Genomic DNA, 26,254 nt, shown 5'->3' on the forward strand with positions numbered 1-26,254 from the left:
TCTTTTATTTCCAAATAAGCTCCTGCAGGTACCTGTATACTCGTACCAACTAATACCCACTATCCACAGCAACAAGCAATTTACTTGCTTTCTTTCACAGTCAAAAAAAAAAAAAAAAAAAAAAAAACCACTCCATGGTTTGTTTTGAAAGTAAATTCATATACATTGGAATAAAATAATTACCAACATAATTCACCTACATGTATACAAAATTATTAATAATGCTTTTTAGAGGTGCCGCGTGACTCGGGCAATTGCGCACTCGTTGGTAGTAGTTTTATGAGCCGTCAACCTTTCGGATTATGTCATTTTCCTGGCTCCGGGCCCCGGAACCAAGGCCCAGATCTTGGTTTAACCTCCAAGATCGCGCCTCTCACCAACTACTGTGTCTATCCACTCCCCACTCGGCCAGAGACTTTCAGACTTCAACTCTGTTCAGCGGCTGGAGGAGTGGCTGATCCTGTTGCCCAGCGACTCGGGCCCAAAATCTCGTGCTTCGTCCATGGGCGCGTGGCCGCCCCGATCAATTGAGCCATGGGAGACGGTTGCTGCAGTCCAGTATGTTGAGAAGCCACCGCAACGCCTCTTTTCCTTTCCTTTGACTTTTCTATATAATCCCGCCGGCTGCCCCTGTTTTTCTCTCTGTTTACGCTCTGTTTACTCTCTGCCATCTCGCTATTTACTCTTTACCAAGCGCACGCATTCGGTACCCGCCGTCGATCTCTACTCGCTACATCGCGCTCTTTACACCAGCAGATACTGAGACCAACATACATCCATACCGAAACTGATTTCTTTCTTCAGAAGTCGTAAATCCGGCCTCGGGGACGGCAATATTTTTGAGACATTCAGTTGATCACAATGACGGCGCCACGATATCAAACCGCCGAGCTGCGACGCCAGGTTGGCTCGCCAAGGCCCAGGCCTCGAGGTGTGTTACGCCGTATGCTGCGTGATGGTTGAGAACTTGGCTGACTGTGAATGTGTAACGCACTACAGAAAACAAGGACACGCTCTGCAGAAATATCTTGATATACGGTCACTGCCGCTACGAAGACCAGGGCTGTGCTTTTATGCATGATCAGACCAAAGGGAACTCCTCCCAGGCGAGCTCGTCTCAACAAGACAACGGCGGGTAAGTGTCCATACCTATTCTTTTACTCCTTTCTCCTTCTTGTTGGCTAGACACGGTTCATGGCTAACCAATGAGGCTCTCTACTTCTAGCACTAAGAAGACTCTGAATGTCGAATCACCGTCTTTTACACCCTCGATCCTACAACCTGTACAGAAAAAACCAACCTTTTCATCACAAGCGGTGACTGCGCCGTCTTTCACTCCGCGTGGTCTAGGAGGTGAGGAGAAGCAACATGACTTGTCTAAATTCATCTTGGGCTGTTGGTGCTGACATAGACACACGTTGTAGCCGCCACACCATCTACCATACCCGATACCGAAGCACCAGCTTTTAACCCAGCTTCTATACGCGAATTTACACCCAGTTTTGATCTCAGCTCTACTGTATGGCATCTCTGAGGATTTGGTCCTTTTCGCCCCTGTTCCCCTTTTCGACTTGTCGCTAACAAGCATGTGCATAGACTGCTGCAACAAACGGAACTTCACACGATGGAGGAGCTCTCTCATACGACCCATTTGGGCTGCCGAATCAAAGCATGGTCACCACGCCATATAACCCCTATGCTGAGGACCATGGCGCCATGTCCAGCGCCGCGTCTACATATTTTGCGGCTCAGAACGCTTATGCGGCGCCATCACAGCCTTTACAGTATCATCTCTACGCTCCTGTCGGGCCATATCGAGAAGACGTAATGCCATACAACCGTCTTTCTCACGACTTTTTCATATCCGAGACGATGAGGGAGGATATGCAGAAGCAATCCGAGGCAACGTGGCAAGTGATGCCCGGTTCCCAACTGCCGCATTTGGATAACTACCACTCGCTGGTGGCCTTGGATACGACTCATCGCAAAAATGCCGGCATATTTGGCTATCCAAGCTGGGTGTACAAAGCCACGTCGTCCAAGGATGGAAAGATTTACTGCCTCCGGAGATTGGAAGGCTTTAGGCTGACCAACGAGCATGCCATTCGGTCCGTCAAGGAGTGGAGGCGGATCAACAACTGCCACGTGGTCAGCATTCACGACGCATTCACCACCAGAGCTTTTGGAGACAGCTCCCTGATCATTGTGCAAGACTATCACCCGCTTTCCAAAACACTGGCCGAGACGCACCTCGTGCCAAGTGTGGCGCACGGGTCGAACCGCCTTCAGCCCAAGCCGCCCATAACCGAGGCGGTGCTATGGGGATACATTACGCAGATTGCAAGCGCCCTGAAGGCAATACACGGCAATAACCTGTCTGCGCGCTGCCTTGACGTCAGCAAGATTATCTTGACCGACAAGAATCGAATCCGCCTGACTGCGTGCTCCATAATCGACGTGACCCAATATGATGTGAAACGACCGATGCAAGAACTTCAGCAGGAAGACTTTCTCCATTTCGGCCGCACCTTGCTCTGCCTTGCCACCAATACATTGCCCATGCAGATGACCAACATGAATGCGGCGATGGAACAAATGAGCAGGTCCTACTCTACGGAGATGAAAGATACCATTGCGTGGCTTTTGACACCGGCGCAGCCACCCGCGCAACAGAAGACCATCGATGAGTTTATTCAAGGGATAGCGACTCATATAACCACAACGATGGACCAGCAAGGGCACTATCATGATGCCATCCGCTCCGAGCTATTCCGCGAACTAGAGAATTCAAGGCTCTTGAGACTGATGATGAAGCTCGGCACCATCAATGAGCGGCCAGAGTACGACAATGATAGAGCCTGGTCGGAAATCGGAGAGCGATACATGTTGAAGCTGTTTAGGGACTACGTCTTCCATCAAGTGGATAACAACGGGAACCCGGTTATAGACCCGGGACACATGATACGCTGCCTCAACAAACTTGACGCTGGCTCGGAGGAGAATATTTGCCTGACTAGCAGAGACGAGCAGACTAGCATTATTGTTAGCTACAAGGAGGTGAAGAAGCAAGTACTCAGCGCATTTGGCGACCTCCTAAAGGGCTCTAGTAAGACGGGAAGGTCTTTTTAGGAGAGGGACCCTGTTGATGAAAATGGCAGCATATGATATGATGATGAGTGAAAGGGGGGGCCTAGGAAGACGACGTCTGCAAGAGATGTATGAACCGCGATGGGCTACATCAATGTAGCGAGCGATGCGCTTTGTTATTGCCGAACAACTTTCATGTGCTTTTATGAGTATATTGGAGAGGGAGGAATAGAGTACAGGGGGAAATGCCAAAGGGAGTGGGCGAGAGAGAGAAGGGACAGCGATACTAGTATTTTCTTATAATTTTTTTGAGATACAAAACCCAAAAAAAGCTGTATACCGCTAATGAATGTGCATCACGCCGTGGCTCACAAAAACGATGCGTCCTGTGACGAGAATGATGAATGATGATACTGACAGGTAGTAGTGTAGAAAACATCTAGTATCTAGTTGGTACTGTGATTTCTGCAAGATGTAGCTACCCTAACATGCTTGCTTAAAAAAAAAAAAAAAAAAGAAACGAAGCCGCCGTTTTGATTCTTCTGATTCCTCGTGGGTAGTTGTATTGCGGCAGATGGTTAAAAGGTTTGATTGCTTTCCTATACGCACCTCTTTCTGAGATGTATGTATGGCCTAAAAGGCATCTCCTCGCCTTGTCTCCATCTAGTTCATCTTGAAGCAACTTTCATGCTCAAGTAGATGTAAACAAACTGCCCATTCCTCTTTCTCCTGTCTGGGAGAAAGGGGGAGGGCAGTCGCCATCGAACGCAAATTCGCCAGCTTTTGTATATACTATATATACGCAGCTGTAACGAAAATCATCCGACTCCAACCAAAAGAAAGCTCTCGTTTGGATCAAACCCCCCATCATTTCTCTCTCTCGAGAGCAGGTATTACATACATACGTACATATATCTAAACAGAAACACCAAAACCCCCCCCCCCCCCCCCCCACCCATTCTCTCATCCCTTTTTGTTTATGGTTGTTGGATAAAACAAGCCCTTCGCTTCTTTGTAATTTCATTGTTTCTTTGCCTTTTACTTTCTTTTCCAACATGCTGTTTGGCGTCATCTCCTGGGCTACTGCTGGCTTCCTTGGCTTACTCGTCTGCTGGGGCACCAAAAGGGTTTGGGATTTCTTCGCTGCCATCCGCCGGGCTGATGAGGACTAGAAGCGTCCCGCGGACGACGACAAGGCCCAGTGATCGCGTTGTCTCGTTGCCTTGGTCATCTGGTTTGTTTGTTTTCTCCGTCGTTAATTATGCCAATTTCACCGACGATGGAGAGGGGCACAGCATTCGTGTGGAAGTGGGGAGAGGAGGAGCTCACCTCGGAGGGTTTCTTGGACTTCGTCGAGGACGAGGTTCATGAGCGCATCATAGCCCTTGAGCGTGCCGCGGACTGTGTATTGTTCAGCCTTTGTTCTCTTTCCTTGTTGCTTCTTTGTCTCTCCCTGTTGGAGAGCGCCATACCTTCTCGGCCGCCGTTGAACTTGACGATGATGGCCTTGTCCATGTACTTGGCCAGGTCCAGGATGTTCTCCTTCTTGGGCCTCTCCGTCTGAGCACCGCCGGCTCCAGATGCACCACCGCCAGCTCCTCCGCCTCGACCGCCTCCACGTCCGCCTCGGTGGCCGCCGCTGCCTCCTCCTCGGTCACCGCCACCGCGGCCGCCTCTGTGGAAAGGTCTATCGGACATTGTGGCTGCTGCGCATTGGCTGGGGGGGAAGCTGAAGCGACTGGCTGGGCGCGTTTGGCAGCGGTTCCTCTTTTCGTTTTCGTCTCTGTCTCTGTCTCTCTCTCTCTCTGCGTGCTTGTCTCGCTCTAATTTGCTCCTGATCTTCTCATTCGACCAGGATCTTGTTCTCTTTTCGACCAGGGGGGGCGGGATTCAGTCGCGGAATTGGGTCGAGGCTGGTGGACGCGAGGATTTTTTTTAGCGGTTCGACGTTCGAAGCTTGCGTCTGCTTTTGCTCGAGTTGCATGAGATTCAAGCCAATCCGTCAATCAGCAGCTCTGGTGAGGGGTGGTGTCTGCATTTTTCTTTTTTGGGGTAGTCTGTGGCCCGGTTAGGACTAGCGGAGGATGGCTGTTTTCTCGTTGGGGTAATATTTCTCGTGCCATGGACTTGCAGCGAGGAGGATTCACAAGGAAATCGACAAGTGATTTGTTTCCTTTGACTGTGCATATCGGTGCATCCACGCCGGCGATTTGATAGGCGGAGAGCAAGGACAGGTCTGTGTTATTGGTGCTGTAAGAGCTGTGCAGTATTCATATGCAACAGGACTGTAACCTACATACACCTACATACGGGCATCGTATAGGTCAGCAGTGCATGCTTCAAGCATGAAGCAAGACAAAGACAAGGTCAGGGATGGTTATATGTGCATGTGCATGTAGGTGGTAGTAGCTATTTTATCAAGCAGAGCACGATCCACTCTTTGGGTCTCGTTTTCACGGATTTTCTCATCACCTCGGAGCATGCAGCCGGTGAAACACGTAGCATCGCTTAGGCATAGCTAGAAAGCCCGGCCGACAGTAGCGAAAATGCAAGCAGCAGCAATAGGCAGTTGATCAATCTAATTCCGCCAGCCATCGCGTGTGATGTGCTATGTGGCGTGCGGTGACTAATACCTAGTCTGCCCATAGGTGGTGGTTTATGTAGGGATAGGCTGCCTATGCCGCTACTAGCATGGTAGCGAGGAATGCCTAGTTGGTTGCTTAGTTGGTTGGTTGATTGATACTACTACAGACTATCAAGCGGCGGTATACACAGTGGAAGGCTTGGATGGGTTTCTTTCGTATACGCTCGCCGGTATAAGCGGTGATCCAGAAACCCAAGTTCCAGGGATAACACATAGGCGGGGTTGTCGGGCCATCTTCCGATAAAGTTGTTGCAGCCGGGCAAGACAAGCTTCCGGAGAAGTCAGGGATCCCTGTAGGAGGAGAGCAAGTCAGTACATGCAGGCCAAAGCAACAGTCCATGACTCTTGCTTGTGCTGGCTGCTCCTCCTTCTCCTTCTGCTCCTCCTCCTCCTCCTCCTCCACACATGCGTACATACATCCAAACTGCTGCAATGCCAGGTGGCGAGCATATCGTGGTCAAAGAAGAGCTGGCATTGTTATTTTTGGGTTACATCGTCGGCACTGTGACTGATCCGTACTCCCGTACTGTAAGAATGAGGGGGAGAGAGGAAGCAGACCCATGATTCATAGCATGGTATGGAGATGACTGCTGCTTGCCAGTGTCCGTAGTACATGTACCCGTTGTATAAAAGAGGGACAGAGGCAAAGACAGAGACTGAACTGAAGGAAGATCCATGAAACGGGATGTGGGAGCGGGCGAACAGGCAATAATTTGACCGTGAAAATGTCTTGTGGTGGCATGATTCCCAAGCCACGAACCCGGTTTCCCACATCTAAATATACCTGTTGTCGGTCAGATGCCGATCCGTATCACTGAGACAAAGCCACACACTCACCCACAAGCTACAGTGCTGCCTGCATTATTATTCTTGGGCTGTTGGTGGTTGACGCTGGATACCTACACACCGAAAAAAAAAAAAAAGAGAGGCAAAAGGGCAAAAGGGCAAAGGGCAAAAAGCGTTGATCCCTACTAGGCTCGACGCCGAGCTGAGCTATGGATTATAGCATTATGTACTTGAAACTGAAAGCAGATTAACATCAAGAATCCATCCCGTCCGGGTCATTCCTTTCTAACCGTGATTGATAGTGCTAGTGCTAGTGCCAGCACCCAGAATAATACACCACTGCTCGGTAGGTTGTTCGTATAGTAATCCAGAAGGTACAAGGAAGCAGTAATGCTACCTTGCAGTAGGTACCTACCTAGATGGCATCGATTATCAAATTACCAAAAGGCAAGGCACGGCGGCACGGCTCGGGAAAGAAGGGGGACATGGGACTTGGAAGGAAGGGGGCAAGCAAGCAAACAAGCAAGCAAGCAAGCAAGCAGCTGCTAGCAAGGAGACAGCGAGGAGCCCCTGCCCAAAGGCTTACGACTACGCCTGCCGTCGAGAAGAGAGCAATAGCGGCTGCAGCCACAAGCTTGGCTCCCTGCAGCCTCGACAGCCGAGTCGTCCTTTGGGCTAGACCGGGGGGTTCAGAGATGCCGGGAACTCGAGGCCTGAGGACGCTCCGAGCTGAAAGAGAGCGTTTGATTCTGCGTCTGCACCAGCACCGGCACCATCACCAGCATCAAGCTAGCTTTGCTTTTATTGCTGTTCTACGCCGAAAGAGAAAAAATGCCGGTTCATGAGGGTTTGACCCTATTCAGCCAGCCATTGTCCGCTTCTCGTCAGTGTCTTTTGCAGAGAGAGTTGTAAGCACTGGGCCTTTTGCTTTCGATGCAAGCCAAGCCGGGCTACTTGGATCTACAGCACAGACAGACAGGTATGTCATGACTGCAAATCAGCCCACCTTCAGGAAGTGAAGCATCTTTTTTTTCTATTCTTTTTTCCCTTGATTTGCTTTAATTTAAATTAATTGAAAAAAAAAAAAATCCACGCCTCTAGACTCCCCTCCTCCTCTTACCTCTGCTGTGGATTACGACTGCGGAACCCAAATGATCTACGCGAGTGCTATGGCGCTGGCGGCCCATATTTTGAGACCGGCAAAGACATTTCCAACGATACGGCTACCATCCGAACTAAGTGGGAAGGGGGCGTTTCGAAGCAGAGAAGAGGGGAAAGGGGGCGTGTGAAGCGGAACAGGGGGGGAATACAGAGAGAGACGCGGACAACACAACGGAGTCCAAGGCTACGGAAACAAACAGAGAGCGCCAGAGGTGTGGTGTGTGGGTGGATGGAGCCTCTGGACTTGAGCGAGCGTTGCTGAGACCGGGATATGCAGGCGAATGCAGGCATTTGCTGGCTCTCGGTACTGCAGCAGGCCAATCGAACTCAGCCGGACTCCTGGTCTGCTCACTGGCAAGGTTCGCGGTTGAACCAGGACACGCACTCGCATGCTCTTGATGCGGTCTCCTCTCACCTCTCTTGTTTCTGGCTGTTTCTGTTTCTGCTGCATCGCCCGCGTTTGCAGCAAGCTGGCCGTGATACGCATGCTGCTCTGACTTGTACAGGCAGGATGCTACCACGGTGTGTGCGAGAACGAGGACAAGAACACCATGCTATGCTATGTATGCTACATATCCTATGCATGCATTGCACCACCACAATCACGCGCTGCGGCACGAAATATATCAAGCACCTGTTTGTATGAGTTGTTCGCGTACTGATACAAAACAGATGGGCATATCGGGGGCGTGCCCGCAGTCCATACCATTTCATACTTCTGAAGCCACCGTGCTTTCACAGCCTGATTGTCTGGCTCACATTCTCGGCTCCGGCTGGAGGATACCATCTATGCAAGGATTAACCAATTATACAGGCAACGCCAGCGAATTGGGTGATGCTGCCGCTACCGCTACTTGGTAGGTCCTACTGCTGCCACTGCTGCCGTTGTTATTGCTGCAACTCTGCGTCGTCTCCTTGCCATTGCATACTGCATATTGGTGGCGGCGGCAGGTATTAAGCGACAGCTAGCAAACAAGAGCCGCATCCACTCACTCACTCACTCACCCGCTCACTTACACGTCGTTCGTTTTTTTTTTTTTGGGGGGGGGGGGGGATTACCAAGGCGTTGTTTGAGCTGGATGCTCTACCTCGATGATACCTACTGCTGCCACGGTACGAAGACGTTCCGTCCATCGTCGAATTGCGGGCCTAGGGCCCTGCTCCAGCCCTGACCTTGTCCTTGGGCTAAGTTTGCGCTGTCTCGTTCGTACCCGGCCCGCTATCCTGGCGCCCATAGTGATGTTGCTTGCTACTCCCAGCAATGCTGCGTCAGCTCAACGCTGGCTGACTTACAGCCAGGGGGGATGGTCACAGCTCGCTGCCCTGTTCTGGCTGTAAGTGCTGCTTTCTTCCTTCAGAGTCCCCTCCCTCTCCGCTCCGTGCTCCTTGCGAGTACGGTAACAGGTGCCTCGTATACCTAGACCGATGGAGTCTAGTAGCATTCGGTGCCCACTTGCGGCAATCTGATACCACTGGGGTGACACAAACAGGGCCGCCCGGTCCGCTCGACGATCATTTTGCTCAAATCTCTAAAGTCGGCCTCCGCATTTCCTTGGACTCGTTCGCCGGACGATGCGGAGGACCCGTTCATCGCGCGCGCTTGGTTTGGATCGGGCACGAACACATGTCGCACAGACAAGGACAACGAGAGAGACGGAGAAGGCTGGTGGCGTCTGGCGTTGTAATGGCAATAAGGCTCCAGTTCCAGCCCCAGCGCTGCCGGCGGACGACATTCTGTCCCAAGCTTGGGCTGAAAAAAGGAAAAAGGGAGATGTGATAGAAATTTGCTGCTGTCAATGCCACCGCACCCCCCCTTCCTTTTTCTCTTCCCCCTTTGTGCCATGGCGCACTTGGAAGCAAGCGACAGGTGAGAACTTGCCCAGTGTCTTGGATTCGTGGGCTTCTTACATGTGACGGGCTGACTGACTGGCTTGACTGACCGGCTCTGCTCCATGGACCAGGGAATTGAATGATAATACTCCAGGTACGCTGCCAAAGAGCCAGGGAAAGAAGAGGACAGGCATCTGCCGACGATAAGCACGGGGGAATCCCATACACGTAAGCGATTACAGAGTAGGTATTTACACATCGTCAGCCAAAGAGCCCTCTAATTGGCATCAGGGAATTGAGCCAGATACCGCCCGCAGCAGCAGCACCAGCATACGGGCATACGAGCACATTGGTAAGGATAGCCCTGGCAGATGCTTGCAGCCAAAAGAAAAGCCGAGTTTCAGTACTATCTGTTCGCTTGCCGCATCCTTTTCGCAGAAAATGGGGCCAGCCCGGTCGCGCCAACCACTCACGTCCTGTGCCCTTTTTTGATTTTCCAGCAATCCGTTCTAGTGCTGCTGCTACTGCGTGTTAGTCTCGTCTGCTAATTGCACTTGTGCTTAGCAGCCGCAGATGCCCAGCCGCCAAACGATGCTCGTCGCGCCAGTTTCCGGGCCCCGGAGCTTCTGAGCCGCCTCCAGCTTGTGTCTCTTTGGTGTCTTTAATGTCTCTCTCTCGACCCTGTGTCTCGGTCTCTCCCTTTTCTACGAGCTGATCAGCCAACACCAACCAGCTACTAGGTGCCTAGTACTGGTAAATACTGGTAATACCCAATACAATGCGGCTTCGCACCGCTATGTACAGAGTGGTATGCCAAGATGGCATCACCAATACCGGGGTAGCTCTCAAAATCGTCCGCCTCCTGTTCGATCGCTGCAGTACTATAACAGCCAGCTTCATCCGACCAAACCGCCCTTCCATCCGCCTCTCTATAATCGAAGCACACCCCTGCCAGACTCTGTCAATCGTTTCTTCTAGCGACACCACGCAGAGCCCATGTCGAGATCCCTGCCATGTCTTGCCTACTGCCATGCTTCTGCCATCGCGATGAGACAGGTCATGTCTCCTTTTTTTAGGTTTCTCATTTCTCTCTCTCTCTCTCTCTCTCTCTCTCTCTCTCTGTCTCTTCTTTCTCTTTCTCTTTCTTTGGCCCCCTCCTCTTCCTTTTCCGCCAGTTGGCGGAGATTTCGCCTTTTTCTTCGTTTCTTTTTCCTTTCTTCCCAGCTCTGGTATTTACCTTCCGCCCATGATTACAAAACCAAAATATGATAACTACTGCACTGAAATAGTAGTATATACGCCAGCCGTATTCCTCCCGTGTGCTAAGCGATCGTTCTCACGCGCATCTCCGCGTGCCTCGATCGATCGATGATGGCTTTTTTTTTTGCAATATGCTCATTGCTGCTCCCATTCATGCTCCCCCCTCCACCCCATCTCCAGTCTGCCGCACTGCCTAGCGTGTGTCTTGTTTTCCAATCTTCTTCTCTTGGCTGTGTGCTGCAAGCCACATTTACTTGTACTGCTGCCCTACCTACCCACCACGTTCCCCCTGGCCGTTCTCTTTGTGGATAATTCCGAACCTCCCTGGTCCAGAGCTGCGCGCTGTGCGGGCTGTAAAGACATGGACTCTTTGGGACTCTTTGGCTTGGTCAACACATATACATAGTAGTACATACTGCACGCACGTACGCACGCTTTCCACACGCATTATGCACACCACCAGTGGCAGCACTCTGTCCTGTCGTATTATATGCAGACCTGCAGGCCTGTCTGCCGAATATGCAAATCTCCATGGAGCGTATGGGGCACACATACAGAGGACAAAACATGTATTCGAACGTGTCGTGTATAGCAACCTGTACGGCATATAAGGGCAGCAATACTACACAAATTGCATATACTATTTGCACAGGCAGCATAACTTGTTTCTTTTTCTTCCCACCATTCCCGGAGTCACCCACACTAGCCACTGCTCGGCCATTTTTCCTGACACGAAAAATGTACAAGTATAACCCCATCTATACCAAAACAAGATGCCATCTTGCTTCTTTTTCCTTCCTTTTTTTTTTTTATAACGGAACCCCCCTCCCTTACCTTTTTTCCCCTCCCCTAGTCGCCCATAGATAGACCCACTGTCATCTGGGCGGGCATCAAATCCGACAAGCCGCATTTGATAGCTCTTCGCACTTGTTACCACCACTTCTCATTCTTCATACAATAACCCAAAGGATTCCGCCCTTCTTTTCCCTCTCTTTTTCTTTTCGATTTGCTCATCTTCCTCCTCTTCCCACCGCTTTACTCTTCCGCTCTCTTCCTTCCTCCCTCCCTCCCTCTCTACGAGTCTGCAACTGTTAGAGTGCCTGTGTTACCCAATGCTCTAAGCGTTTTTTTTTTTTTTTTTTTTTTTTTCTTCCCCCCCCCCCCCCCCCCCCCCCCCATTTACGAACCCAGTTGTTTATGCTACTATAACGTTGCTACCGTATCCTCTCGCTTCCGACTGCTATTGCTCTGTCCGAAGAGAGAATATTGTATAAACGTACTGGCCTCATCGCTCCCTGCATTAAGATCTTGAAATTCGTTCGAGTCTCCGCTGTCTCCGCCCCTATATTACCGGGCCCCCATCGAGCTTCAGAAGCTATAAGCTACTGGCTACTATAAACGACAACTGCCATGCCACCACCACCTCCGGAGAACGAACCCCACAAGCGGAAGCGCGATCTTAAGGATGACGGTGGCCAGCCCGCCCACCTCCATCAGCTCATCAACCACGAACCTGAACCTTCAGGCCGTCGCCTATCGGTGCCTGTTATGTCTCCAGGTAGGTTTCTAGACATTGAGCATATAACATACCTCATCCATCATTCATTAATATGCTTGGCTTTTTTTCTTTTTCTGTTTCTTTTGTTTCTTTTCTTTTTCTTTTCTCTTTTCTCCACTTCTCTCCCACCGATCAATTATCCTAGAATGCTGGTCGGTGGACCTATACTCCACATTGCTTCAATTCTGGATCGGGACGGCTAGGTCCATATCAGCCCTCCCAATCTAGATTACCTTTAGTGGGCTCTGTCTCTAGACTAAATATTATTACACGATGTTACATTGATACCATCGCCTACTTATATCATCTACTCTAATTCATCTTCTCCTTTTCTCTTTCTACCTCTCTCTTCCCCTCTCTATCTCATGCCTTACTCGATGTTAACCACTGTTACGCAACATACTAATGCAAACATGACAGCCTCCCAGCCGTACATCAATTTCTTACCAAGACACCACTATGCCCATCTGCTCGGTCTCTTGCCAGGCGATTTAGATACCTTCAGCGAAGTCATCTACCTCATTAGTGAATACGAAGGTATGCATAACCTGTCCTCCCTCCCCTCTCTCTGCGGTGATTATATCTAGTCAGTAATGCTAATATGAACACAATTTAGGCGTATTGGATCGGAGTGAAAGCCTAGCAGCGAGTCTCGGGGCCAGATTGACAGGGCCCCGTTTCCTCAGAGGCATCGAAAGATTTTTCGATGGCCCCATCAGAACCAACTCTCCACATCCCTTCATGCACTCCATTACCTGGCTGGACGTGGTCACTTTTGCCAAGGCGAATCCCGATGCCTTCTCCCTCGTTACCCTGCCCGATGGCGCACGATGCCGTCAGTTCATGTACAATGGGATCCAGGTCGAGATTGCAGAGGATGACTGGCGCTTGATATACTCGGGAGCCCTGGACAAATTCCCACTAGAGCACATCTTTGAAGAGGACGAGGCGGCCGAGCTGGCCACGCTCGAGATCATGCTGCAGAGATCCTCCCTCTTGTACAAGAAGGCGGACGAGGTTGCGGCGAGAGCCCGCCTTCTCAATTGCAGGCTTGAAACGCGCAGAAAAGATGTGGCTCGCCAGCTTCAGCGTCATGGTGAAGCTTCTGCTGCTAATGCCGTTACTGTCAGCTCTGGCTTCTGCGCCATCAACCATCCACCGCGTTCGGCGCCCAGCAGCTCCCACTCGCCGTCGCACGATCTCCACGCCGATCTTCTGCACCAGTTTGTCGTGGCTTCGATGCAAAACCAGCCGCCGCAAGGTCCACCTCCGGGATATTACCATCACCAGCAGCATTCCGCTGTTGGCTCTGCCATGCCCGCTATTGCTACCGGTCTCAGTCCACTGGCAGCGCCGATTCTTGAAGCGCCACCATATCAACCGCTGCCCGTCCTCACTTACCCCAACATAGCCGAGACAACAGCAACAGCATCATCGCCCTCGTCCTTGGCCTCGATTTTGGCTCCGGTCCCTGGTCTAACCCCGTCGCCGACAACGTCGGTCCCAGCATCATCAACTCCGGCAGCAGTTTCAGGGGCCTCAACCCCGACCTCGAACTCGCTTCCACCAGCTCCAGCTCCGACGCCAGTCCCAATTCCTGCTCTCCCCTCGAGAAGAGCGAGAGGAAGGGCGGGAAGGGCAGGACGAGGTGGCAGACGCGGAGCAGCAGGCAAGGATCTCGCCCCAGAGGTTCACCGGGCTCTCGTCTTGAAAAAGGCAGACACGGTAAATAAGGGGGATGTCATCTTCCCCACCTGTGATCGATGCCGGCGTCTCCGCCTCCAGTGCGTCAAGCACCTGTCGGCCTGTCGAGGCTGCACCAAGAAGCACGCCAGATGCAGCTGGAGAAATGTCACAGACGAAGAAGCCGAGATTGTGAGGCATCAGCTAGAGATTATCGAGCGTGAGGCACAGAAGCAGCGAGACGAGGCCGCTGCTGCTGCTGCCGGCAAGACCGCCACACAGGCCGAGGCCAACAACAACCCGAGCGCTGGTTCTGGGCCTGCCAATAGCGCGGCTGATGCGAGCTCCAGTGCTGCGGCAGACTCTACGAGCCAGGTGGAGCTGGTGTCCAGACCAGCATCAGTGTCGGCATTGGCATTGGCAGCAGTAGCAGCAGCAGCGTCATCAGCCATGGCTTCGTCTTCATCTCCAGCTCCAGCTCCAGCTCTAGCTCCAGCTACAATCGAGCCTCCACTAAAGCTGGTGCCCACGTCGCGGCTTACTAGAATCGATTCGGCTCCTCCCTCTGTGCAGAGGAATCCCCCTCGGACGGGGCATCTGTCAGCGATCTTGTCGCCTCCCGACTATGAGCCCCGGCCATTCCACTCCCATTGAGGCAGTAGGTCTGTATTGCATTGCATACACAAGGGAGCTCAAGGATGTAAATTCAGTAGTAGATACTATTAGTATACACTTACTAGGTAGGCTAGTACTCAAAGAGGGATTAATACTAGCTTTAACAAGTGGTTTTCTTTGATGCGGCATGGGAACTAAATGGGTACCTTTACAAACGGTACGAACGGCTTTATGATATGATATAGGTTACTAGGGCAGTTTGATTAAGGAATGCTGGGTATATGATATGCTATCACCAAGTACATGTATAGTAATAGTAATAGCAGGTCTCTGGGCAACGAGCCAATAGCAATTTTTCTCTCTTTAATATAATTTTTTTTCATTCGATATTATTATTACCTATCTAGCTATACTCTATACATTAAGCTCGATGCCAATTCGCGCGGAGGTCTCAAGTGCTCCAGATTGGCTCCAAAGCTCAGATCGAACTACTATGAACGTACGCTAAAGGGTGGCGGGAGCGGGCAAAAGCCATAAAAGAGCATTTCTAAATCAAATATTTTTAGAGTTGCTGTTAAACAGTGGCCAAAGTAAGAATAGCGTGTAGCAAGGAAGGCACTGTAATAAACTGTAAAGGGTCTGATAAGTGGGTGGCGTAGCTTGCGCTCTCACCTACGAGTTCCGACTTGACCGTAACGTCTCCTGCAGCGGTCAATTTCAATGCGCTTCTCCTATTGTTCTAAAACACTTCCTTTAGAACTATCAGATTTAACATAGCACTATCGTGGTCCGTCTCTGGGACAGCGTTGATAGTAATATTACAAGAATTAGTCAATTCCGCATCTTGTCTAGTCTAACAAGATTTAAAGTATCGCTGGCCAGCTTTGCCACTTATAACATCCGATTCCGCAAGGTAGATTTTAACCCAAGGCTTGGCTCGTCCCATAACGCTCGAGTGCTTCTCTTGAGAATAAATTCTCTTCACCAGCTCCTTCATATCCTCTGATTCGCCCCAGCTACCTACCGAGCCTCTCTTAAGGCACAACTCAACTTCACTCTTTGCCCCCATCGACACTTCACTAAACAATTTCTCCATTGCAAGTTTGTTTATCTCGGCCTGCAGGTCGACCCCAATCCCGTACTCTGAAAGCTTACCTACCGATCGAAGAACAGTAACCGCACGCCATGTTTTCTTGCAATGAAGTGCATGAGGTATCCGAGATATCTCGAGGCATACGTGCCGGGAATGAAGAGCACAACGAGAATCTCGTCTCTACCAGTGTCATCGTGGGCCACACATGGAGTATTGGCCTCGCTCTTGTGAATGCCATAGTCGGCATAGCTCACGGTGAGTTCGCCATGGTCGTCACAAGCCGTAAGAAGAGTAATCAGAAAGAAAAAGGAAAGAAAAGAAGCATCCAAAGAATACAAAAACCAACAACACAATACACAAGGTAGAACAAGGTAGACTAAATACTAGGTAGACACTCTGAGTCGATGACATCGCGGAGTACGTACCTGCGCCACTGCAGAGAGCTGGCCCACTTTGGCAGCTGAGCGCGCCATTCAGATTCGAGCTAAAAGCGAAATCCGCTAGAAAGAGACTCAGAGAAGGTTAAAAAAAAAAAATTAGAGCCGGAGCCGCAAAAACAAAATCAAAGAAATCAAAGAGGCAATAAACGGCATTTCACGCTTCTTCCTTCTGCGCATACTTTTTTATTTCTTGACCGCCCACTGGCAACTGCTGAACCTTCCTTCCCTCTTGAATTCCTCTCTTCTCCTTCCGAACCAAAACTACCGCTTCTGGCCCAATCTAACCGAACCTCTGTCTCTTTCCTTCCTCATTCTTCCATTTCCGGAATCTTCCTCGCAACCGAAGAATAATCTCTCGATCAATCATCCAACCAACCGTTATCATATCGGAAAGCCGCCACCGCGCCGTATAACGAAAGCTTTCTTTCCACTCCTTTAATAATAGTCATACTATTTGAAACACAAAAATCAATAATAAAAGGAAAGGAAATAAGGCAGAAGGAACAATAAAAAGAACAGAAAGAAAAGAACAACACACAAAGACCCAGTCATGGCGCAGCAGCAGGGTCCTGCTGTTGCTCCTCCGTATCTGACAGGACGAGATGATCGTCGGCCGTTCCAGCACTCGCACGTTCCCGCAGAGCATTCAGCACTGATCCAATCGCGAGAGACGGGCGATGTGCTGCCGGACGATAGCCCTCGAGGGCAGGTTAAGGCGCTGCCATTTGCAAAATCCTGGGTGCATTTCATGGCCGGAGGGTGAGTTCTTCTTACTGGGACAGATTCGGAGACTACAAGGTTCAAAAACGAAGACTCGTGAGAGTACCGATCTAACATTTGAAAAACGTATAGTGTTGGTGGCATGACGGCCGCAGCTGTAACAGCGCCGCTCGACGTGCTCAAGACGAGACTCCAATCCGACTTTTACCAGGCGCAGATCCGCGCATCCAGAGCCGCCCAGGCGCAGGCCCTGCGGCGGCTGAATCCCGTGCGCAGCGCAATGTACCACCTGTCCGAGACGCTGCAGATCCTGGGCTCCGTCTACCGCATCGAAGGATCGCGCGCGCTGTTCAAGGGCCTGGGGCCCAACCTGGTGGGCGTCATCCCCGCGCGAAGCATCAACTTTTACGTCTACGGCAACGGCAAGCGCCTCATGGCCGAGTACTGGAACAAGGGCGAGGAGGCGCCGTGGGTGCATCTGCTGGCGGGCGTCACGGCCGGTGTGGCGACCAGCACGGCCACGAATCCCATCTGGATGGTCAAGACACGGCTGCAGCTGGACAAGAACGTCTCCGAGCGCAGCCTCGGCGTGACGCAGCGCCTGTACCGCAACAGCTGGGACTGCGTCAAGCAGGTGGTGCGAGACGAGGGTGTGCGCGGTCTGTACAAGGGCATGAGCGCCAGTTATCTGGGCGTGGTGGAGTCGACGATGCAGTGGATGCTGTACGAGCAGCTCAAGGCGTATCTTGCGCGACGAGAGGCCACCATTGTGGCGAGTGGCCGAGAAAAGAACTGGTGGGATCGCGTGGTGGATGTCATGGGCAACGGCGGAGCTGCAGGAGGCGCAAAGCTGGTTGCTGCCGTGATTGCCTATCCTCACGAGGTGAGTCCAAATATCTCTCCATCTTCCGCTTTGCTGGTTGACATGCATGACCATTGTTTGATTCTAATTCTTCCTTTCTATGTCTAGGTTGCGAGAACTCGTCTGCGACAGGCTCCTCTGGCAGACGGCAAGCTCAAGTACACCGGCCTGATCCAGTGCTTCAAGCTCGTCTGGAAGGAAGAGGGCCTCATGGGTCTCTACGGCGGCTTGACTCCTCATCTCATGCGAACGGTGCCTAGTGCGGCAATCATGTTTGGCATGTACGAGGTCATTCTGCGCTTCTTCCACACACCTGCCTAAATTCTCTCCTCTCTTCTCCTCTCCTCTCTGTATAACTAACACGAAAATCACACACCCGCACGCACGCACACACACACATATATATACTACATATACATATTACTCAGCACAAAATGAAGGAAAAGGAAAAAAAAAAAAAGAGCAAAAGGGGAAAAAGATGTTATAGGACCTTTTCCCCCTCTTTATTTACGAATACACTGTACACTATGCCTCCTGCGAAAAAAAATTGCGACAGGATGGGGATTAGAAGGGGTAGAAGACGAATACCCGGGCACGAATTATAAGAAACACGGCGTTATAAGGGACGACTTTTTTTTTCGACGAAATTTTTTCCGAGTGCAAATGAAGGGGCAGTGAATGAACGAGAGGAGAGATAACGCTGGAGGAGGGCGAGGGGTGGGGGGGGGGGGGGGGGGGGAGATTATTAGAGAAATTCACAAGGAATGGGCTCTACTCTTATTGCTAAAGAGGATGATGATGATGACCCGTGGCTAGACAGATAATTGTCGTTGCTGCTGCATGTAGCAAACAACCTCGTATCCACATAAACATCCTTCGTGTCTCTTAGCTAAACACCTCTATCGTCTCATTCGGATACCGAAGAAAAGAGAGAGAGAGAGAGAAATAAGAATTACTACTAGGAATCATGTACTGCAGCTTTCAGTCTACGCCCAATAAGCTGATGTATCCTTCTCCGAAAGGGGAAATCCAACAGTAATATTCTTCCAATAAGAAGACGGCCATTCTCGTGATGGTGTTGACCTAGCTTTCCTCCCCCTTGCATCCCCATGAAACCTCAGCTTGCATACTGATTCCATGACCAAAATGCATGACCGCACACCGATTGATAATGAGAACAAGTCACTAATGCCACGTCTTTTTGGAAAGAGAAGGAAAGAGAATGAACGAATGACGATGGGAAAGGTGGATGCGATTGGCTCGCTTAGTATCGAGTGCAGCGCGCCTGCCATGGAAGAAGAGCAAACAATCAAATCTTGCCTGGCAAGGCTGCGGCTGACTTCCCCTCCTTGGTTTCGGTTTCCCCTGACTCTTCTTTTTCTTCTTTCTTCGTCCTTTTTCACCTTTCGTCGCCTTTTTCTTCGCCCTTTCTTCGCCCTTTCTTCGCCTTTTCTTTGCCGTATCTCACCAGCATCCCCCTTCTCTTCTTCGCTTCTTCTTCTATCGCATCTTGTACTGTATCTTTCAGTTATTCGTCAATATCGGTTTCATATCAGGTGCATACAAAATGGAAATGTTATTCACCAAGCCTATCCATCTTGGAATCTACCCCCAGTGTGGGATATGCGTGCAAGTCATAGAGACGGGTGAGAGCATACAAGTTGGTACGCATTTCCATTCTTCCCTCCATTCTTGCCTTCCTCTCTGCTCCACTGTTTCGATATCAATTTCTATCAAATGACGCTCTCTCAGAAAGTCCTTTGCAACAGCGCTGACACTTCTTTTTTCTTCTTCTCTTTTTCACAGTCTTCCGTCACGCTCCAAAAGTCTTTGTATGCTCACCATCTTTTCGTCTACCTGAATCGGAATTGTTCCAGCTTAGAACCTCTCGGTTTGAATTCTGCAAGAAGACAAACTGCTATATTTGCATGAAGGCGGCGGCGGATACAATACCAGTTCATAAAAGCTGCTATGCCGTGCTCAAGAAGGAATGTGCCAGCCATGATATTTTTGCCATCAACATCCGGCTATGGGCAGTGGCAGCGTTCAGAAAGCCCTGGAACAATTCCCAGCCATTGTTTCTTCCCTACCCCACGAATGTCGATATATCCTTGATCGAAACCGTTGTTAAGGAGATCGGAATGCCACAGCTGCTTGACATGCCAGCTGAGGTTGTTGGCATGATACAGGGTTACTCGGAGCGCTCGTTGTTCTGGCGGAGCGTAGCAGCACGTAGCCTGGCGACGTATATATCAGAGACAATAGACCAGCCCCTAGAATTGCAGACGACGCCGCTGACAGAGATCATGGATTGGAAGCGCGGATCCGCTGTCACAAGCACTTCACCCAAGCTTCTGCCTCCATTTGTCACAATCACCATTGATTCCGATGGCATTCGCAGCATCTCTCGCCAGGGTCATCCCTCTGAATATTCAATAGGACGCTCTACCAGCACCGCATACATCGTCTTGTCTCAAGATGATGAAATGCTATCCAAATTAGACGTTCATAACATGGTAAGCTTCTTATCTTTCCATATTTTTGTTCTTCTTACTTTTTATTTTTCATTTGCTCTACACCTTTGATCCATTCTGTTGTTGACTGATATTTCCTTTGCTTCTAGTACGGTCGATGTCGCCTCGTGGTTCCTCCCGATATGGAACCTCCACGCATTTGGAATACCCCTACTCCACCTGCCTGGTCTTCTTGCAATATGTCCATAAATGGGCATGACAGCTCTAGGAAGTGGCCACGTTTGACTGCCGTCAATCTGGATGGGATTACAGGCATAACCTTCTTTCTTGATCTAGGAAGCCTCGCCAGCATTCATCTCCATTATCCTGGGGAGCCATCTGCCATGGATACATATAACAAAATGGGAAGCACGCTTCGGTCATTCTGCGTTTGGATTTACGTTCCTATCTCTAAAGATGATCAGGTGACTGCAATTGGCGTCAAACGAGACCTAGGGAAGCCTTTCAGCCTCTTCATACAAACGGAGAAATCTGGCGACATCATTGTGGGGCCGCACAACGAGTCCTTTAAAGATAATTGCTTCGTCCACACTGCTCCCCTAACTTTTATATACCAACAACTAAAGCAATGGGATACCACGAATGAGTTGGGCTTTGTTGGCACATACTCTGCTGGGGAACCAGCCAGGAAAATGGAAGAGGATTTCCCTGTGGACAGATACGAACGTAGCCCGCTCAGTTTGCACAGCTTTGTCGAAACAATTTACTTTTCTTGGGCTCCTCTTGAAGGCGTTGCATCTGCTGTCGTCTACAAAAGACGGCACAAGGGAGTCACAAGAGGTATTATACTACACTATCTAAACGGAGGATCCCGAGCTCTTGGGCAGTGCCGTGTCGGCGTGGATGTGGCACAGGAGGTTTTCCTACCCATTATGATCTGTATCAAGATAGCTTCCAGATGGGATGGGCGTTTTATAGACGACACTGATAGCGAAGACGGAGAAGAATCTGAAAGCCCCTGGCAGCGGCGGACCGTTCATAGCGCACGGGTGGAATTCCAGTCCGAACCAGAGCATGAGCACCCTGCCGGGGAACAGTGGTGCTGCAAGCCGATGGCGGATATCCTCAAGTTTTGGTGCATGATTGAGAATACATTCTGTACTGTAAGGGATGGTACAGAAGTCGGCCCTATACCGGGCGCCGCTACAGCCGATTTACATATGTTGTCGGGGAGACGGTATACATAGTTGGGGCATGAATGATGTTGTTATCGTTTTATGATTGATGTGGCCTTTACAATTTGTCACTTGTATGTAGCACAGGTAGCTAGGTAGAGAGATATTAGTAAAAATAACCTTCTTTTTACCCCTTTGCCACATAGTTTAGTGTCCCGGATGAGAAAGGGGTAGTATAAAAAGGTATGTTATAGGTAAATATGAATATATTATATATGAATACACAATACTGGCCATTCAAGATGCAGTGACCGTTCCATATGCACGAGCATTACCATATCAGCGAATGCTATTCTACTTGTTGAGTCGTAGATTCAAAAGGGAAAAAGAAAAGGTACAAAACCGTTCAGCAAGACTATGCGTTTAGGAAATGCAATGATATATGTATATCCAATGATTAAGGCGGGGGTGGGGGGGAACGAATAGATTCAAGCGACATTCGTCATGACGGTCCACGGATCCGAAGAGTTACGAATACGGTACTGCGTCAAGAAAATCTCGGGTGGCCGCGACCAGTCCAGTCTATCCATCTTGGTCATGACCAGTTCCCGCCAAAATTCTCGCTTGCTCAGAGGCCTCGTGGGCCAGTAGTCAATGGGCGGCGATGTTCCTTCAACTTGGGGGTCCCACTCATCGGTGCGGCGCTTCATCTCGCGCGCCCACTCGACGTCGTGGGATCCATTCAGGTTCAAGTGTGACTCTCCCCAGTCGTTGGTGACATTGGTGCCGTCTATGAGATCGGTGAGCTCGACTTCGTCGCGGCGGTCGAGGCAGCTCTGGAAAAAGTCTTCAAGATTCGGATAGGGCAGGCCTCTGAGGCTACGAACAATCTTGTTGGGTCGGCAGTCGAGGTGTACGTCACGGGACGGCACGATGACGAAGATATGGGGGAGGTCTCGGATCTGGTATCGTTTGTAGGTGTGTAGAAACGACATTACTCGGGCATGGGGGACTGGAGAAATAGGGATATATGTAGTGGAATATGGAGGTGAGCTGAAGATCTCGTGAGCTTTGGAAACGAGTTCGGTGGGTACGCAAATTTCCCATTCCTATAATTATCGAGTAGAAATCACTTCATTAGCATCTAAACCTTGTTGGGACATCAATTGATAAAACCTCCTTTCCACAAAAGGGAACATAATAAAAAGGGTGTCAAGAGCAGAGAGTATAGCTCACTCGTCGATCCCTCGCGGCGCCATAGAACTTGAGGGCCGATATTCCTACACAGAAGCACGGGATATCGTGGTTTTCAAGGATCTGCGTCACGCCGAGTATATCATTGAGCCCATTGTCGTCTGCAATCCTAGAATTTGGAGTAGGGCTAAACAAGTGTTTCTGGACGCCATTTCGCTGGTCGTTGAGCGGCGGCGGATGTCGAACCGTAGCTGACATTTTTTAGGTAATTTTTTTCCCCCTTCTCCAATGGGTTCAAAAGGGAGGATTCTAGTTAGAAAAAAAAATAAGTAAATAAGAATTCAAAGAACAGAAATGACCTTTATATGTTTCAAATGCCAACCGCGGATTGTGTTATGGCAGGTGTATTGCCATTTTGCGGGGTGGTGCTCAATAGGCTTTACACTTACATCACTTCATTATGCCGAGCAGATGGCACTTCGGAGAGGCAGACGCCATGGCTCTCGTTATCGCACTTGATAACAACAACAAATATGGGCTAATCTAAGGCTTGCTGTATGGGCCAGCCGCGCATGGCCATGCTCCGAATTTTGGATGGAACCGCCGGAAGGAATGGGATCGGCGTGGCTGAATGGCTTGTTTTAAAACAATCAACCCCCCATAATTTCGCCTTCATTGATGCCCCGGATTCCTGGGTTCCGACACGTCCAAAAGGTCCACTCGCCTGTCTTCCTAGCGTACATTGCCGGGATACCCCAGGTTGATTGATGCTGGAGACCGTAAGTAGTAGGCGATCCATCAACTCGGGCATGCTATAATAATACTCGTTCTATAGTTTGGAGCTCGGCCTGCTTCTTCCACGGCTGAAAAATATCGTCCAAATCTCTTCATTCTGCTTTACCCAGAAGCTGAATATCCTCAATACAACGAAGAGTACCGTACTATGCTTGATCAATATAGTTCCAGGAAATGTCATCAAACGGGAAATGTGTATCTGGCCGCTAGGCAGATCCGGAATAAGCCGCCCCCCTTCCACACACACGCGGAGAGAGAGAGAGAGCGCCATCCGCATAGCCAGTCGCTCAGAACCGCACAGTGCACTCTTTGCCACTTCCTCGCCTTCACATGCTTTCAAAAAAATATCAAGGAAGAGGCGAAGCCGTGGCTGGTAACGCGCCAGAAGGATGCCAAGACCAGCTTCGACAGCCCAGTCATCGGAGTGACTTCCACTAGAAACTCCCAGTCAAATGATGCCCGTCACGCGAAAATTGTCTTATGTTCGATGGATGCCATTCAACAGTTGAAAGTCGTCACAAAACAGCCGGTACGTACAACGATAATGCACTAGGGGCCGAGAAGCTAATGCAAGCAAATTGCGGCTTGGATAGCTCGAGCATTAGCTTTCCCGTCTCGCGATAAACAATTCGTCAGCTCGCCCGCCATTGGTCCGTCCGTTCGGAGCAAGTAGCTCTCTCGGACTCGAGGAGTCTCTGATCAAATCTGGTGGAAGCGTTCCTTCGACAAACTTCTATGATAATATACGGTCTTGCAGGGGCATATACTTCGTCCCATACATATCAAGAACCAGAATCTGGGTGTGTCGACGCAGGGACTGGAGCACAACAGCCCTCTTTGACGACTTTTTCTTCCTGGAGAAAGACAACTTTCCCAAGACTGGCAAACGGTTGGTGATGGAAAAGGTGCAAGGTGATATTAAAATCATCTACGGAATTATCTGGCGCTATATACTTCATCAGGGCGCATGATTCGTTCATGACACGATAACAGACGTGGAAAGGAGCTTTCTCCCATAGGTGGGCCGTCATCGCCCTGCCCCAATGGTGTTTCTTCGCGAGCTTCCTAGAAAACTGTTCTTGGTTTCCTTGTATGACGAGTTCTTTCAGCCGTGGCTCAAGGCCCGAGTTGTGAAGCTCTTGAGCGAGATGATTGCTTCAACTGACGATTTGGCAGATTGGAAAATGAGAAAAAGTAAAAGAAAGGGAAAAGAGAAAGATGCAAAGGCCCAAAGGGAAATGACCACCTGGAGAGAGAAATAGGGAGAGAAATTAAATTTCAAGGGACTGAAATAACAAGAATGATGTGCTTTACCGGCACGCACACACAGCTACATTCACGACAAGCAAGGGGGAAAAAAAATTGAGGCAAAATCAGTCAAAGCGTCTCCTTTGTCATTAACTATTGATATCTGTAGCCCATGCGCTCCCATCAGAGTAAAACCAAAATCAATAATTGACGCTCCGACCAAATTACTGCTGCTAATACATAACTCAACACCAAAAACAACAGCCCCCTAAAACGCAAGACAGCAAAAAGAGACCCTGAATGGACAGGTTCGACGTAACAAGTAATTCCCATGATAGCCATATTTGTCGTATCGTTGCGTTGGAAAAAAGAAAAATTCGACTAATTTCCACGTCTAAAGAGTAAAAAGTGATTCAAGGTCTTCCCATCCCTTTCCTTTTGTCAGTCTGTTCTTCTCATCTTTTATATCCCAGTAACCCGTGAGAAGAAGTAAAAGGTATGAGCACCTAACCAATCAACACCCAAGAAATTGGAAATGAAGAAGGGAAAAAAAAGGTTTGCTCCAAATTCTCCAACTGATACTCCGATTGTCCATGCCCATCAAGATCAACAACCCATCCAGTTCATGCAGACGTGTAATATAATGAAAATAAAACAAAAACGAAGATGAAGGGAACCCAATATCCATAGCAACTATGCAGCTGAAAAAAAAAAAAAAATATAAAAAAAGCGCCAGACCGTGTATTATCTTCCTTTTCCTTTTGTCTGGAGCGGATTAGCTCCCTTAGACCGCGAATAGCCACCGTAAGAGTGCAAGCTACAGCTCCTCCTATTGGAGGCCAGAAAAAGGTATTGGTGTGCGGCATTTGCATGCTGTAGTCGGTTCTATAAAGGACGCTGAATGCGAAATAAATCAAGACTAGCCAAATGGCAAAGCCATCAACAGAAGCCAAAAACAAAAAAGGGGCCGTGATAAGAAGAAGAGTAAAAAGGGTAGAATGATAATAAGGATATCAAAAGTCGAAGCCGTGTTGAAGCCATGTTGAAGCGGTATCTGAAGCGTTTCCCAGTGTTCCAATAAAAATGCAGCGCTGCCAAACCAAAGAAAAAAAAACATAATAGCCCCCCCCCCCCCCCCCAAAGAATTTTTTTTGTCACTTTTGTGTTTGCTTTTACCGGGCGAGAAAGATGTGTAGAAGAAAGTCCATAGAGAAAAGGCACAATTTTTCCCCGTCCATTCGAAGAACCAAGCCAGCTTGAAAGAGAAGAATATGAAGAAAAATAGCATGTAGCAGGGGAAATAATAGTTGTTCTTTTTCGCGTCCAGAATCATATAACGAAGATGAAGAAAAGGAAAGGGGGGAATCAAAAGGAAAGAAGAAAAAAAGTCACACCGAATCAAAGACCAGCCCAAGTGAAGCCAACGCCGTTGTCCACTCTTTCTCTTGTCGCAACTTGTTACTCCAAGACCAAAAAGAAGCGCTTGGCCAATAGCCACGTTAAGGCGGCATGGCCAAAAGAAATCCCATGCGTAGAGAAATCAAAAGGGGGAAAAGAAAAAAAAAAAAAAAAAAGAGAGAGAAAATCGACTGAAGTACACTCGTTACGCCCTCTTCGGTCCCAAACCGT

General features: G+C 49.6%; 10 protein-coding genes across 10 annotated transcripts; 5 read left to right on the forward strand and 5 right to left on the reverse strand.

Annotated features, from left to right (window-relative positions):
* Positions 1-403: 403 nt before the first annotated feature.
* Positions 404-3,453, forward strand: TrAFT101_000584 (uncharacterized protein). The gene is made up of 5 exons (XM_024902283.2): positions 404-931; positions 1,000-1,135; positions 1,226-1,353; positions 1,425-1,519; positions 1,597-3,453. The coding sequence occupies exons 1-5, from the start codon at positions 862-864 to the stop codon at positions 3,127-3,129; spliced, it is 1,962 nt and encodes a 653-aa protein (XP_024764799.1). The 5' UTR covers positions 404-861; the 3' UTR covers positions 3,130-3,453.
* A 734-nt stretch (positions 3,454-4,187) lies between these two features.
* On the reverse strand, positions 4,188-4,785 carry LSM7 (Sm-like protein lsm7; the record flags this gene model as incomplete). The annotated part of the gene is made up of 3 exons (XM_024899083.2): positions 4,188-4,318; positions 4,417-4,488; positions 4,560-4,785. 3 exons carry the CDS (start codon positions 4,783-4,785, stop codon positions 4,188-4,190), a joined length of 429 nt encoding a protein of 142 aa, XP_024764800.2.
* Positions 4,786-5,807: 1,022 nt separating this feature from the next.
* TrAFT101_000586 (uncharacterized protein) lies at positions 5,808-6,146 on the reverse strand (the record flags this gene model as incomplete). The annotated part of the gene is made up of 1 exon (XM_066126079.1): positions 5,808-6,146. One exon carries the CDS (start codon positions 6,144-6,146, stop codon positions 5,808-5,810), a length of 339 nt encoding a protein of 112 aa, XP_065982177.1.
* A 359-nt stretch (positions 6,147-6,505) lies between these two features.
* TrAFT101_000587 (uncharacterized protein) lies at positions 6,506-7,704 on the reverse strand (the record flags this gene model as incomplete). The annotated part of the gene is made up of 4 exons (XM_066126080.1): positions 6,506-6,515; positions 6,569-6,630; positions 7,104-7,246; positions 7,638-7,704. The coding sequence occupies 4 exons, from the start codon at positions 7,702-7,704 to the stop codon at positions 6,506-6,508; spliced, it is 282 nt and encodes a 93-aa protein (XP_065982178.1).
* Positions 7,705-9,519: 1,815 nt separating this feature from the next.
* TrAFT101_000588 (uncharacterized protein) lies at positions 9,520-10,173 on the forward strand (the record flags this gene model as incomplete). Its single annotated transcript, XM_066126081.1, has 5 exons — positions 9,520-9,545; positions 9,640-9,662; positions 9,717-9,751; positions 9,800-9,860; positions 10,073-10,173. 5 exons carry the CDS (start codon positions 9,520-9,522, stop codon positions 10,171-10,173), a joined length of 246 nt encoding a protein of 81 aa, XP_065982179.1.
* Positions 10,174-12,178: 2,005 nt separating this feature from the next.
* TrAFT101_000589 (uncharacterized protein) lies at positions 12,179-14,663 on the forward strand (the record flags this gene model as incomplete). The annotated part of the gene is made up of 3 exons (XM_024907444.2): positions 12,179-12,326; positions 12,747-12,863; positions 12,943-14,663. 3 exons carry the CDS (start codon positions 12,179-12,181, stop codon positions 14,661-14,663), a joined length of 1,986 nt encoding a protein of 661 aa, XP_024764803.1.
* A 1,618-nt stretch (positions 14,664-16,281) lies between these two features.
* On the forward strand, positions 16,282-18,457 carry TrAFT101_000590 (uncharacterized protein). The gene is made up of 3 exons (XM_024899123.2): positions 16,282-16,916; positions 17,010-17,760; positions 17,848-18,457. The coding sequence occupies exons 1-3, from the start codon at positions 16,708-16,710 to the stop codon at positions 18,058-18,060; spliced, it is 1,173 nt and encodes a 390-aa protein (XP_024764804.1). The 5' UTR covers positions 16,282-16,707; the 3' UTR covers positions 18,061-18,457.
* A 622-nt stretch (positions 18,458-19,079) lies between these two features.
* Positions 19,080-21,563, forward strand: TrAFT101_000591 (uncharacterized protein). Its single transcript, XM_024903273.2, has 3 exons — positions 19,080-19,403; positions 19,546-20,255; positions 20,363-21,563. The coding sequence occupies exons 1-3, from the start codon at positions 19,307-19,309 to the stop codon at positions 21,458-21,460; spliced, it is 1,905 nt and encodes a 634-aa protein (XP_024764805.2). The 5' UTR covers positions 19,080-19,306; the 3' UTR covers positions 21,461-21,563.
* A 79-nt stretch (positions 21,564-21,642) lies between these two features.
* Positions 21,643-22,875, reverse strand: TrAFT101_000592 (uncharacterized protein). The gene is made up of 2 exons (XM_024910488.2): positions 22,625-22,875; positions 21,643-22,497 (listed from the first exon to the last, which is right to left on the reverse strand). The coding sequence occupies exons 1-2, from the start codon at positions 22,838-22,840 to the stop codon at positions 21,877-21,879; spliced, it is 837 nt and encodes a 278-aa protein (XP_024764806.1). The 5' UTR covers positions 22,841-22,875; the 3' UTR covers positions 21,643-21,876.
* Positions 22,876-25,544: 2,669 nt separating this feature from the next.
* TrAFT101_000593 (uncharacterized protein) lies at positions 25,545-25,958 on the reverse strand (the record flags this gene model as incomplete). Its single annotated transcript, XM_024904431.2, has 1 exon — positions 25,545-25,958. One exon carries the CDS (start codon positions 25,956-25,958, stop codon positions 25,545-25,547), a length of 414 nt encoding a protein of 137 aa, XP_024764808.2.
* Between the last annotated feature and the right edge of the window lie 296 nt (positions 25,959-26,254).

Source organism: Trichoderma asperellum, chromosome 1, assembly GCF_020647865.1.
Source record: "Trichoderma asperellum chromosome 1, complete sequence".
Lineage (NCBI taxonomy): Eukaryota > Fungi > Ascomycota > Sordariomycetes > Hypocreales > Hypocreaceae > Trichoderma > Trichoderma asperellum.

Bases quoted from the DNA above. Each gene is read 5' to 3' on its own strand.
- TrAFT101_000584 (XM_024902283.2), top strand. From the start codon at position 862: ATGACGGCGCCACGATATCAAACCGCCGAGCTGCGACGCCAGGTTGGC. The intron at 1,354-1,424 runs GTGAGGAGAAGC...CACACGTTGTAG, and splicing joins CACTCCGCGTGGTCTAGGAG to CCGCCACACCATCTACCATA. The intron at 1,520-1,596 runs GTATGGCATCTC...GCATGTGCATAG, and splicing joins GTTTTGATCTCAGCTCTACT to ACTGCTGCAACAAACGGAAC.
- TrAFT101_000590 (XM_024899123.2), top strand. From the start codon at position 16,708: ATGGCGCAGCAGCAGGGTCCTGCTGTTGCTCCTCCGTATCTGACAGGA. The intron at 16,917-17,009 runs GTGAGTTCTTCT...AAAAACGTATAG, and splicing joins GTGCATTTCATGGCCGGAGG to TGTTGGTGGCATGACGGCCG. The intron at 17,761-17,847 runs GTGAGTCCAAAT...TTCTATGTCTAG, and splicing joins TGATTGCCTATCCTCACGAG to GTTGCGAGAACTCGTCTGCG.
- TrAFT101_000591 (XM_024903273.2), top strand. From the start codon at position 19,307: ATGGAAATGTTATTCACCAAGCCTATCCATCTTGGAATCTACCCCCAG. The intron at 19,404-19,545 runs GTACGCATTTCC...TCTTTTTCACAG, and splicing joins GGGTGAGAGCATACAAGTTG to TCTTCCGTCACGCTCCAAAA. The intron at 20,256-20,362 runs GTAAGCTTCTTA...CTTTGCTTCTAG, and splicing joins AATTAGACGTTCATAACATG to TACGGTCGATGTCGCCTCGT.
- TrAFT101_000592 (XM_024910488.2), bottom strand. From the start codon at position 22,840: ATGTCAGCTACGGTTCGACATCCGCCGCCGCTCAACGACCAGCGAAAT. The intron at 22,498-22,624 runs GTGAGCTATACT...CGATAATTATAG, and splicing joins GCGCCGCGAGGGATCGACGA to GAATGGGAAATTTGCGTACC.